This window comes from Gekko japonicus, unplaced genomic scaffold, assembly GCF_001447785.1.
Source record: "Gekko japonicus isolate JY-2015 unplaced genomic scaffold, Gekko_japonicus_V1.1 scaffold1917, whole genome shotgun sequence".
In the NCBI taxonomy this organism is placed as follows: domain Eukaryota; kingdom Metazoa; phylum Chordata; class Lepidosauria; order Squamata; family Gekkonidae; genus Gekko; species Gekko japonicus.
In genome coordinates, this window is record NW_015169837.1 from 27,137 (window position 1) to 39,968 (window position 12,832).

The 12,832-nt window shown below is 48.6% G+C and overlaps 1 protein-coding gene across 1 annotated transcript in view; it reads left to right on the forward strand.

Moving 5' to 3' along the window:
- Window positions 1–12,832, forward strand: part of DNAAF5 (dynein, axonemal, assembly factor 5) — a 47,161-nt gene that overhangs the window by 26,318 nt on the left and 8,011 nt on the right. Inside the window, exons 9-12 of the mRNA XM_015417301.1 lie at window positions 702–870; window positions 1,816–1,963; window positions 8,688–8,838; window positions 12,461–12,617. Of these exons, the coding sequence (XP_015272787.1) occupies window positions 702–870; window positions 1,816–1,963; window positions 8,688–8,838; window positions 12,461–12,617 (625 nt within the window). The remainder of the gene's footprint in view (window positions 1–701; window positions 871–1,815; window positions 1,964–8,687; window positions 8,839–12,460; window positions 12,618–12,832) is intronic.

The window sequence follows — 12,832 nt, forward strand, 5'->3', positions numbered from 1 at the left end:
GGTTACGCTGAGACTGTGTGACTGGCCCAGGGTCACCCAGCAAGCTTCGAATTTGGGTCTTCCGTAAGCTAGTCCGATGCTCTGACCAGTATACTCCACCAGCTCTGTTCATCCACTTGACCAGCGCTCATTCCAAGGCACACTTGGGTTGGAAAGGGGTTTCAAAGAGCCCACAAAGAGGACGGCTGGATCCTAAGTCAGGGATGCTGTGGCCTGGAGGGCAGTTGAAAGCCCAGGGTGTTTGCACGATCTGGGGAAAACGCATGCAGTAGTCCAGATGTCCTTTTAGTGGGCTGGTAATAAAATGTGTTGTCGAAGGCTTTCACGGCCAGAGTTCATTAGTTGTTGTAGATTTTCCGTGCTGTATGGCCATGGTCTTGGCATTGTAGGACCTGACGTGTCGCCAGCAGCTGTGACTGTCATACTCAGAGGTATAACACACAGAGAGTACTCCATCTTTCTGTGCTATACCTCTGAGGATGCCAGTCACAGCTGTGGGCAAAACGTCAGGTCCTACAATGCCAAGTCCACGGCCATACAGCCCGGAAAATCTACAACTAACTGGTAAAAAATGTTTGCCAGTTCTGTATGCATCAGCATAGGAGCTGCTCATTTGCCCAAGGAGGTTTTTTTTTGGTTAAATCCCATTTCTTTAAAGGAACGTTTTTGCGTCTTTGCATTTTCATTTTGTCCCCCGACAGATAGAAGAGGCCATGAAGTCACTGGCGGAAGTGCAGGGCCTGGTGGGCTTGGTGGGCCTGTATCGGCAGCACATCTCTGAGCTCATGCAGTGGGTCTCCTCAGCCCCCGACACCTGGACCTGCTACTCGTCTGAACTGCTGCAGCTGGACGTCGTCGCCACTCATTCAGGTAATCCAGCCGGGGCGGGCTTGAAACCATTTCAGAATCACATCTATTACCTCTCCTCCCTGTCCCATCCCCCTCCTGGATAAAAGAAGATTTTTGAGTTGCTGTTGGGACTTCTCTCCAAATACGTATGCTTGGAATTGGGCCGTGTGACATTTTGCACGCTGAAACAGAAGTATGTCGTTGTTGTGAAGGTAGTAAAAACGTTTAGGTTTGTAAAACAGCACGGGGTGTACGAATGTTCCCTCTAATTTTTCCCCCTACTGAGCAGAGCAGTTCGTATCCTGAGCAGAATATAACTGCTGTAATCTTGCAATGGGCAGTGCAAGACCCTGCAGGGCTCCAAATTGCTGCTGAGCGGGGCTTCCACTCACGCACACGGCTTCGAAGGAACAGTGGCGTGTACCTTAAAAACTAGTCTTCCTATTCATTTTGGCAGCTAATCAACTCAGAGGCCGACGTCAAGCAAAATAGTGCGTTCTTAAATGAGTTTATCAAAATTGTGATCTGGGTCTCACACAACCCCTGAACGTGTGCAAACCATCATCCATAGCTTTCTCGGTGCATTATCCTTCACACAAACCTGCAAGGCAAGTTAGATTGCGGGAGAGCCTCTCCCTCCCTTTTGGGAGCTGGCCACAGGGGCATTCTAGGTATGCCGGTGCCCACGCTCACCGTGGCCGTTAGCTTTGAAACCACAGTTTTGAAGTGCCTTTACAAATGCCGGTTGTGAACACCATTTGTGCAGATTTTCGAGGGTCTTTCTTTTTCCAAATGAAGCACCAAAGATCTATTTTATGTTCTTTTCCTCTGCAAGATGTCCCTTCTTTGAAAGCAAATGGTCTCAAATCCTCGCTTAACTCTTTGCTAAAACCTGTGACCTAAGATATATTGATTAACAGCTACTGCAAACCCCACCCCCCAGTTATTTTCATATTTGTTTTCTAGGCCCTGCCATAGGTGAAGCCCTTCAAGAACTTTTTCTCATTCTGAAAACGTGCCTTCAGACATCCAAAGACCCCTTGATGCGTTTGAAGCTGTTCTCTACTCTTTCACAGTTGCTTCAAGAACCAAACAAGACTATAAATTCGGAAGGGTAGGCACTGTTCCATATCATCTGGGCACTTTTTGTCTGCTATGCTTTTGAGACTTTGCGGTTTTAGCTCTCTGTCAAGGACACCTGTTCTCTGATGTTGCTGTGCCCATGTTATGGCTTGTTTTTAATGTTGTGACGTGAGTCTAATTGTAAGTGGCCTCAAGCAGGACTCTGAAGAGGCAGCATAGAAAAATCCTGAGTAAATCTATAAATTATTTCACATTTGGGTGAGGGTTGTGGCTCAGTGGTAGAGCCTCAGCTTGGCATGCAGAAGGTCCCAGGTTCAATCCCCGGCATCTCCAGTTAAAAAGGACCAGGTAGGAGGTGATGGGAAATACCTCCACCTGAGACCATGGAGAGCTGTAAAGAGGGGCTTGGCATGCAGCTTCGTGTGTTCATGATGGTCAAGGAAGGGACTGCGGCTCAGTGGTAGAGCATCTGCTTGACAAGCAGAAGGTCCCAGGTTCAATCCCCGGCATCTCCAGTTAAAAAGGACCAGGTAGGAGGTGATGGGAAAGACCTCCACCTGAGACCCTGGAGAGCTGTAAAGAGGGGCTTGGCATGCAGCTTCGTGTGTTCATGATGGTCAGGGAAGGGACTGCGGCTCAGTGGTAGAGCATCTGCTTGACAAGCAGAAGGTCCCAAGTTCAATCCCTGGCATCTCCTGTTGAAAGGATCAGGTAGCAGGTGATGTGAAAGACCCCTGCCTGAGACCCCAGAGATCCACTGCCAATCTGAGTAGGCAATACTGACCTCGATAGACCAAGAGTCTGATTCAGTATAAGGCAGCTTCATGTACATCCACGTGGTCTACAGCAAAGATCACATAGTGAGATGGGGGGGAGCGTGTCCTGGCGGGAACACCGTGGCTGTGGGTCAGGTGTGCCCTTGGAGGTACGCAGAGAAAATTAGGGGAAGTCATGGAGGTAGATTAGGATTAAGGAGGTGGGGTTGGGCTTTAGGGGAAGACATTTTCCAAAGCTGCCATTGTGGACACCAGTCGAGTCTCCGAGCACTTGGGCTGGAGCCAGCCAGCAAGTCCCAACGCCTGCTTTAATCCTCATGCAAGCAGTAGCTTTTGCAGGGTAACCCTTGACATTCTGCAGCCTCAGGTACTGGGCGTGGTGGTGGGGGTCCATTTCTGTGATTTGTGGCTTGGTCTCCGTAGTCACGGTGGCCCCACAGGACACAAAAAAAGCACCCACCCACAAATATTTTTAAAATGTCAGGACTGACCTTGAGAGAGAGAAGAGGAGAATAATAATAGAATTCTTCTTCAGGGATGCATTTGTAGCACCTCTTCCCAGCCACACCCCCCCCAAGACCCCCCAAATTACAGCACAGGCCCCGGGAAGGCTGAGCCTTAAATCAGTCATCTTCAATCAGTGGAAGCCCTGATCCCAGCGAAGAAATTTATAGCCAGAGATGAGTCGAACAGCAATTTAAAGACAAGCAGATTTATGTGTTTTATTTATCTCTGTAGCAGGGAGACTCGTGTGTGTCACCCAGAACTCCTCAGGGAAAGGCAGGATTAAAAGGATCCTAGCTAAATCATGCTATAATTCGATTAAAACAAAGTTTTGAGTCCAGGGGCACCTCTAAGACCAACAAATGCACACGAAAGCTTTTGTCCAGAATAAAACTTTGTTGGTCTTAAAGGTACCTCTGGACTCAAACTTTGTTCTGTTGCTTTAGACCAACACGACTACCCATCTCAATAATTCCGTTAGTCATTAAGGTGCTTTGAGACAGTGTGAGACTGCAATAAAAAAGGCCAGCGCTATGCTGGGGATTATTAGGAAGGGAATTGAAAACGAATCAGCCAGTGTCATAATGCCCCTGTATAAATTGATGGGGCGACCTCGTTTGGAGTACTGTGTACAGTTCTGTTCACCACACCTCAAAAAGGATATTATAGCATTAGAAAAAGTGCAGAAAAGAGCAACTAGAATGATAAAAGGGTTGAAACACTTTCTCTATGAGGAACGGTTAAAGCGCTTGGGGCTCTTTAGCTTGGAGAAACGACGGCTGAGGGGTGACATGATCGAGGTTTATAAGATCATGCATGGGATAGAGCAGGTCGAGAAATAAGTTCTTTTCTCCCTTTCTCACAATACCAAGAACTCGTGGGCACTCCATGAAATTGCTGAGCAGTCAGGTTAGAACAGATAAAAGGAAGTCCTTCTTCACCCAACGAGTGAACACATGAAATTCACTGCCACAGGAGGTGGTGGCGGCTACGAGCTTGGACGGCTTCAAGAGGGAATTAGATAAACATATGGAGCAGAAGTCCATCAGTGGCTGTTAGCCACAAGGGATAGATAGGAACTCTCGGTCTGGGGCAAGTGATGCTCTGTATTCTTGATGCTTGGGGGGGGGCAACAGTGGGAGGGCTTCTAGTGTCCTGGCCCCACTGCTGGACCGCCTGATGGCACCTGGGATTTTTGGCCACTGTGTGACAGAGTGTTGGACTGGATGGGCCGTTGGCCTCATCCAACATTGGCTTCTCTTATGTTATGTTCTTATGTACAAAGAAGGAATCCTTTTTTTTTGTTTCTTTTCCAGAGGTAAAGTAACACAGTTTCCCCTCTGGAATATGCGATCTGTAACTGCGTAACTTTGCTAAAAGGATCAAATCATCCCCCCCCCCCCAAAAAAAAAAGAATTACAGTTCCTTATCTGCTGGGAAATCTGTATGTTTTGGCAAACATTTTCAGAAGGTGAGAGGTAGCTTGGTGGCTCTGTGTGAGTTAACAGCGGCACGAGAGGCAGAAATCAATCATAGGTAGCTCTTCTCACCACAGTGTATCTGTTCTCCTCTTGGAGAGCCATACCTGTTAGTTTTCTTTTTTCTTAGGAGTATAGTGCCTCTATATGGGGGGTGCTGGTGGTGAAATGCTGCTTTCTTAACAAGATGTTATTTTCCTGATTCTCATGGGTTTACCTGTGGAGATATTCACAGCCATAAGAGCGAGTATGTAGATTCCTAAGGCGTCCTTTTTAAAAAGACAGTTTCTGATGCTCATATTTGGGGAGTGGATCTCATTTTGGTGCACTAATGACAGTAATTGCATGTCATCGAGTTGCAACCAACTGTGGTGACCCCGGGACCATGGGGGTTTTCAAACCCATAAGGTGTGCATTATGGGTAAGCTATGACACAGGGTGGCAGGAAATGTTTACCTGTGTGTTTTTACCAGTGTGAGCTTTAATAGCGGGTGCCATCAGTTGTGTCCTTCCCCCCCCACACACACCACACCATGCTAAGCAGAGGGGAGAGAAGAGAGCAGTTTGACAGTCTTGCTCGGAGCTGCCACCACCAGACACGTTCCTGTGTTTGAACAACTACCTCATCTTTTAAACAGGTGTGCCCTTCTTTCTTTTTAGCCATACAATAGGCCTTATTATCTGGAAACAGTTTGGATGTGTGTGTGTTCAAGGGTTCAAAATGACAGCTTCCAGTGTGCCTTGTTAAACACCCTCTTGGGCAGACATCTCGTTTCGCTGAGCAGCCTGGCAGCTGTTTTCCTCGTCTTGCCTCAGTGATATTAAATATAATGCACTCTTAAATGTTATTCATCGTCCCGGAGAGCATTCCATTGTGGGTGAGTAAGTGGCTGCGCTAAAACCCACCTTTGTGGTTTTGACACATTTTATTTAAGGGATTAAAAGAAGCCGCCGCCACCCTCCCCCAACCTGCAAAGTGCCCAAGGGTCACAGCCGCAGAGAGACCACCTTCAAACTAAAGGCAGCCTTGAAATAGCTTGAGAGAGAGGATGCAGCTACAGGGCTTATTGTAATAATTTTATTAATACAGGTAAAGCAGTTGTGTTTTAAAAGGTTTACTCAGGGGGTGGTAGTTACACAATTTGGTGTGTGTTGGAAGCAGCTGTGCATTGTGTAAGGATTTTTGCGCACCCTACAGGAAAGAAACACAACATGCAGGTTTGCAGTAGCATGTCAGCAGCATATATGACACCTATCCTACAGCAGTTGCACTGGCTCCCAATTAGTTTCCAGTGCCAATTCAAAGAGCCCAGATGGTTTATTTCATTTATTAAAGTGTCAGCTGCCTATGGAGGTGGTGAGCTCCCCTCACCGGCCGTCTTTAAGCAGTGGCTGGACAAACCCTTGTCAGGGATGCTCTAGGCTGGTCCTGCATTGGGCAGGGGGCAGGACTAGGTGGTCTGTATGGCTCCCTTGCAACTCTGTGATTCTATGATTTAAAGCCCTCAGTGGCCTGAGACCCTCATGCCTTCAGGACTGCCCCTCCTGGCATGTTCCTCCCCATCTTCTCCAACCCTCATATCGACATTTATTGAAGGTCCCTGGTCCAAGAACTATCCGCCTTGTGTCAACAAGGGAAAGGGCCTTCTCAGCAGTGGCCCCCGTCCTGTGGAACCAGCTGCCCGAAGGTTCCGCCTGAGGTTCCGCAGGGCACACAAAGCTGCTCTTTTTTGGGGGCGGCCTTTGGGTGATTATGATCACCAGGCAGCTGGCATGCTTCAGCTGTGTCTTCACCATCCATGCATCCTACCTGCTTGATAGCAGATAGATTTTAATCAGGATCGATTTTTAATCGTTTCATATGTTTTAAAAGTTTATTTACTGTATCTTTTGTGTGGTTTTTATCGAGTGTATTTTATATGCTGTTAGCCGCCCCAAGTCCCATTCGGGGGAGAGAGAGCAGGATATCAATTAGATAGATAGATAGATAGATAGATAGATAGATAGATAGATAGATAGATAGATTCAGTAAATAAATAAAACTTAATCCTGGGCCACCACAGCAGCAGCTGGCCACGTTCAGGGGGAGCTGATGCGCACCACAGCTTCAAGCAGTCGCCGTGTGCCCAGCGGTCTTGAGAATCAACCCGTGAATGGTTTTGAATTTGCAAATGTAAACAGCCCTAATTTGGGCTGAAGAGATCTATGGCGCTGTCACATGCTTAGAAGCAAGCGAGCGCGTGCTGAAATGTCGGATCTCATCCGGCCACTGTGCGTCGCTTTCAACGGGGCACCTGTTTGACTGCAAACCCCCCGCCCCCCCCCATTCCGATGCCCCTAAAAATGCCTTTGTTTTAAGTTTCAGAGGGTAGCCGTTCTGGCCCGCATTAGGAGAGATAGATTCGGGTCCAAAGAGCACCTTCGAGACCAACAAGATTTTCGGGGCATGAGCTTTCCAGAGTCCAAGCTCCCTTCGTCATACCCCGAAAATCTTGATGGTCTCGAAGGTGCTACTGGACTCAAATCCAGCTCTTTGTGTAAAGTAGAAGTGTTACATTGGGGTGTCAGGCTGCTTGCCTTCTGTTTGAACTGGGTGGCAGAAGAAAGTGCTGTCAAGTCACAGCTGACTTGTGGCGAGCCCATGGGGTTTTCAAGGCAAGAGACGTTCAGAGGTAGTTTGCCGTTGCCTGCCTCTGCCTCCCAGCCCTGGTATTCCTTGGAGGTCTCCCATCCAAACACTTGCCCAGGTCGACCATGCTTAGCTCCCGAGATCTGACGAGACCGGGTGAGCCTGGGCCATCCGGGTCAGGGCTGATTTGAACTGAGAACTGCACATTCAGATAATTTGCCATCTTTACTTATTCGTAAACACAACCTGCTGGAGGGGGGAGAAAAGCAGTGCAGAGGGATTGAGAGATCACTGCTAAGAGGCCCGATTGGCAAGACTTTTGGGGTGTGGAGGTAGCCCTTTGAAAGTCCGGCACGTGTTTTTGGAGCCCAGTTGGTTTGTTTCATTTATTAAAGTATCGCTATCCCACTTTCCTTTGTGGTTCAAGGTGGCTTACAGATCATTATTTACAAAAAAACCACAACCCCACACATTTCCATCTGTCACGCAGGTGTTTAAAACGTCCAGTGCCTCCAGCGAGGAAGAAAGTGTCAGCGCAGCACAAGGGGGAAAAATCCTTCCGTCAAGACTTCCTTCAACAAACAAAGCCTTTCTCCATTAGAAAGAGTCACTCTCCGTTGGAGGAGGACTTTCCCTGTTGAAAGAAGGCTTAGCCGAAGGCAGTCGTAGAGTCCAGCCTTTTGGTATTTTGACTCTTTCTTAGTTGCTGTACTTAACTAAGGGCGTTGCAAACTCCGCTCGGTCTTTGTCCACGTCCGGTCGTCAATGCATGCTTGACTGTCTAAAAAGCTGATCCTAGCTCCCAACGCAAAGAAAAGCTGGCATTTGAAATGAATTTTCAGAGAGCAAAATATCCAGCGGTTGGCTGATGTTGCAGTCTTACCAACAAGGTGCCTTGTCTCAGTAACCATCCTGCATTCTCATTTTACATTCCCCTAGTGGAGGCCTTTTCATGTCAGCGTGGAGTGGCCTCCTCTGATTACACCAGCGTAAAGGGCCTGCCTGGATGACAAGGTGTGTTAGTGGCAGAGCCGGGAACTGAAAAGATTTCCGCCTCTCTTCATCCTGAGATGTTGTTTATACAAAGTCAGCATCTCTCCTCTCCCCCCCATCACCCCCCTCGAGAAGAAGTTTAAGTAATGAAATATTGTTAACGTGCACTGTCATCGTGTTAGGTTAAAAAAAAACCCTCCCTTTTCATGCCCTTTCTTCCCTCTTCTGGCTATCTTGTTTTCGAGACTTGGGAAGGGGGGGAAAAAAGTGTCTTTTCATCTCTCCCCCAGTCATTCCGTCACGTTCGCACAAAGCTTTCATTTTGTTTTTGTTTTTTCTCTTTTCTTTCTTGCCGTTCATGTTTCTTGGCTCCAGGCAGTTTTGTAACTACCTTGAGATCGTGATAAAAGACATCCTGGCTCCTAACCTGCAGTGGCGAGGGGGAAGGACGGCAGCTGCCATCCGCACCACGGCAGTGTCCTGCCTCTGGGCTCTGATCGACAGTGGGCTGCTCTCGCCAGAAGAGGTGTGTCTCCCCCCCCCCTCCCTCGGCCGTACTGTAAAACCCAGCGTGGAATACAGAGGTCCCAAAATGCAAGCTGTTTTTTTGTTTTTTGTTTTTTTTAAATTAAATTCTAGCCTAGGCAAAAAATACAGGCCTAGAGAGAAGGTGGAAATTTCCCATCCGAACTTATAAATTGACACTAGATGACAAAGGCATTTGGACTGGACAGTTTTCAGATGTGAAGGAGTAAAGCTTATGGGCACTCAATAAGATTGCTGAGCAGTCGGGTTAGAACAGATAAAAGGAAGTCCTTCTTCACCCAAAGAGTGATTAACACATGGAACTTACTGCCACAGGAGGTGGCGGCGGCGGCTACAAGCATGGACAGCTTCAAGGGGGAATTAGATAAACATATGGAGCAGAGGTCCATCAGTGGCTATGAGCCACAAGGGATAAATAGGAACTCTCAGTCTGGGGCAAGTGATGCTCTGTATTCTTGGTGCTTGGGGGGAGGGGAGCAACAGTGGGAGGGCTTCTAGTGTCCCGGCCCCACTGCTGGACCTCCTGATGGCCCCTGTTATTTCTGGCCACTGTGTGACAGAGTGTGGACTGGATGGGCCATTGGCCTCATCCAACATTGGCTTCTCTTATGTTCCTATGTAGTTACACACATTTTTGTTGTTGTTCAGTCACACAGTCGAGTCTGACTCCTCACGACCCCATGGACCAGATCACGCCAGGTCTTCCTGTCTTCCACCGTCCTCTGAAGTTGTCCGTACCCAACCCTCCGTCACTGCCTTTCGTTGCATCTATGACACATACGCACATCCATATTTGGTGCTGTAAAAACCCAGTTAAGGAACATCTGAAACCTCTTTTATGTTTTGGGAGTCCTGCCACAGTTAATGGATTTTTCATTTTGACACCTCCTCTCTGCTTAGGCCTTGGGACAGTCTTCACAGCCAAGACAGTAAGATGGACTTGTTTTGGAAGATTAGATCGCAGGGCACTCCCACTGTTACCCGCCCTGAGCCCGCTCAGTGGAAGGGAGAGCTATAAATATGGAAGAAAATAAATAAATAAGAGGAACCCAGAACATCCGCTCTCTGTGTGTTTTCACGAGAGCAGAAGGGTGCTGTTGGGTGCCCAGAGAGGAGTAGGCCTTTTAGCCCAAAGGAAATTGCATGGTTTATAGCAGGGGTGTCGAACTCATTTGTTACGAGGGCCAGATCTGACATAAATGAGACCATGAGACCTTGTCGGGCTGGGATATGTGTGCCATAAAATGTAATGCCAGGTAGCGGAGATATAAACTTTATGAAGGACACAAACACAAAGATTATTATTTTTTACTTAAAATGAGAACATGCTTAAAACATTAGCTCTGTAAGCTGCAAACCTACTTTTGATTTATTGACATTCGCCACAGGAATCTCATGCTCAGAGTTCTGAGTCTAGGACCCAGGTTAAAACATGGAATGGCTGAGTCCGGCGAAGCAAGCTATGAGACAGCAGCAGCAGCAGAACTGGAAGCGGGAGATGGCCAGTTCCACTGCCGGCCTGATGGAAGCCCTCCGGGGGCCTCATCTGGCCCCCAGGCCGCATGTTTGACACCCCTGGTTAAATTCCTGCATACACAGGAAACAACAGTGGGTCATCTCTGATCTGTGAAAGGTGGTGCCAGCGTCACTGCTGCCATTCTCTTCTCTTTTCTGTTGTTTTTTGCTTGGGCTTTTATTTGTACCTCAAGGCAGGAGCTGGGGGGTGGGGGGAGAAAGGGGAGAACAGAGAAAACAGGAGAAAATATGAGGAGGAAATGGGGGGGGACAGTGGTTACAACAAAGGGTTAAAGCTGGATTTCAGGTCTGGAAAGGCTGGAAACTGTTAAGTCAAGGCGAGACAGCTTAAATTTGAACATGAGCACCATCTTCTGGAATTCCGGAGAAAAGCAGATTTTTCTGGGCAATTTTCACATCCGGTGCTGAGGTCTTAATACTCAAGAAACATTTACATCCCCGCACCTGCTGCTGGCAGCGGCTGAGAACGCCACAGCTTGCCCTCGGGCTTCCCTCTCCCTCCAACTGTGGAATGGGGGGGGGTATCATGGGACCTGGGAAAAGACAGCTCAGAAGGCATCTAATTGCCTTCAGAAGGAATCTGAAGGCATCTAATTGCCTTCTGGGTTCCCTTCCACAGGGCAAGAAAGCTCAGAAGGGCACTCAATACATCCCCTTTCTGCTAGCCCAGTCCTGCTGTAGGGCCCCTGGGTCACGGTGAGACTTTCAGAAGCATCCCCATGAGCCTTTGGGAAGGGAACTCAAAAGGCATTTAAATGCCCTGTGAGCAATGCTCCCTCTAAGCTGTGGAGTCTTGTGAGCAGAAATTCTACTTTGTGAGCCACTGGCATTAAAGTTGTGAGTGAGCAATTTGGCTACTGCATAAATTAGTTTGCTCTTGAGCCGTCCTTCCTGAGTTGAGACAAAAATTTGTGAGCTGGAGGCTGAAAAACTGTGAGTTGGCTCACACTAACTCAGCTTAGAGGGAACCCTGCCTGTGAGCTGTTTTTTCTTAGGGACTGATGCGCTCGCTGCCCTGTCCCCTGAAAGGGCTAGAAACTTGCTCGGAGCCTCCCCCTTTAAAGACAGGCACTCAGATTAATTTAATGAACTGTAATTTAACTGCCCCCTTAGAAATTCAAATGCCCCCACCGAACAAAAAAAACCCCAGGCTACGGGCCCTGTTGAGAGGATGGGGCATCCAATAAACAGAGTCATAGGGTTCAGATTGCAGTGAAGGCTAAAAGGGGAGCTGACGCAAGGCAGAAGTGTTAATGTGACGCATTAAAACGATGCAGAAATTACATAGGAGGACCATACAGCAACGGATGCTAAATGTGAGGGCGATCTGGCTGCGACATCTGTCACCCCATTGATCGCCAGGGTTGATTCGGCTGATCTGGCTGGCTAGGCGGGTGTCCCCTACCTCCCTCACCGCTCCATGTGCGTCCCTCCCGAAGCTGCGCGCTCGGTGGAAGAGGACGACCATCCCAGATAGAAGGAGTGTACCGTTCTTCGGTCAAGGGTATACGATGCTAAATGTGCAGTTGCGTCATCCACAGTCTTTGTTATTCATGTAAAACATTTATTAGTCGCCTTTCTCCCTGGCAGAACTCAAGGTGGCTTACAATATATCCCTTTAGCTTTAGCACCTTTCTGAAACATTTCATTACAGTCCCAGCAGTACACCAAGCGGTAACAGGAAAGAGCTCAGGGCTGGGTTCACAGCATTGTGTGCGCCTCCTCCTCTCCCCTGGAGCCGACTCCCTCCTCCTGCCTTAACCCATCTCCTCCTCCCCCCCCCCCAGCAGAAATCTTAACCACCACTACCATCCCCCCTCTGGTTTTCCATCCTGTGCTGCATATAAAGGGGAAATCTGCAAGGAGGGAGGGCCTCTGAATAGACAGCGTGTGAACCCACTCTTAGTTTCTTGACTTCCTTCCAGCGCTGAGCCCCATTTTGTGCTTGTGCCAGGGCTTGCCTCCAGCTGCGTCCTGCCGACTTGCTGTTCGTAATCAATCGGTCAGCTGAGAGCGTGGTGGTGGTGGGGTCTCGTTAAGGCGGCAATCCCTGTTCTCGGTTGCAGACTCTGAACGTCGAGCGTTTGCTGCTGCCCCAGATCCTGGCCACGCTGGACGAGGATTCCAAAATGACCCGCTCGCTCTCCTGTCAAATAATCGGTGTTTTCCTGGAGGTCAGCGGGAAGCAGTTTCAACCTGAGAAGCTCACCACCATTTATCCTGGTACAGTCGCATGGCTTGGGCACCCCACTGTTTCAGGCACCCACAGACAATCTACCACTCTCCTACATACGGCATTACAGATGTGCCCTGCTGCATTCCCCCCCCCTTACAGTCTTCAGGACAGCAGCAGGGGACAGGCCTGACCTGTGCCTTCGGTTTTCTATCCTTGTCTACACCTGTGCCACGTGCTGGCCACTTGTGGCACAAGACGCTGT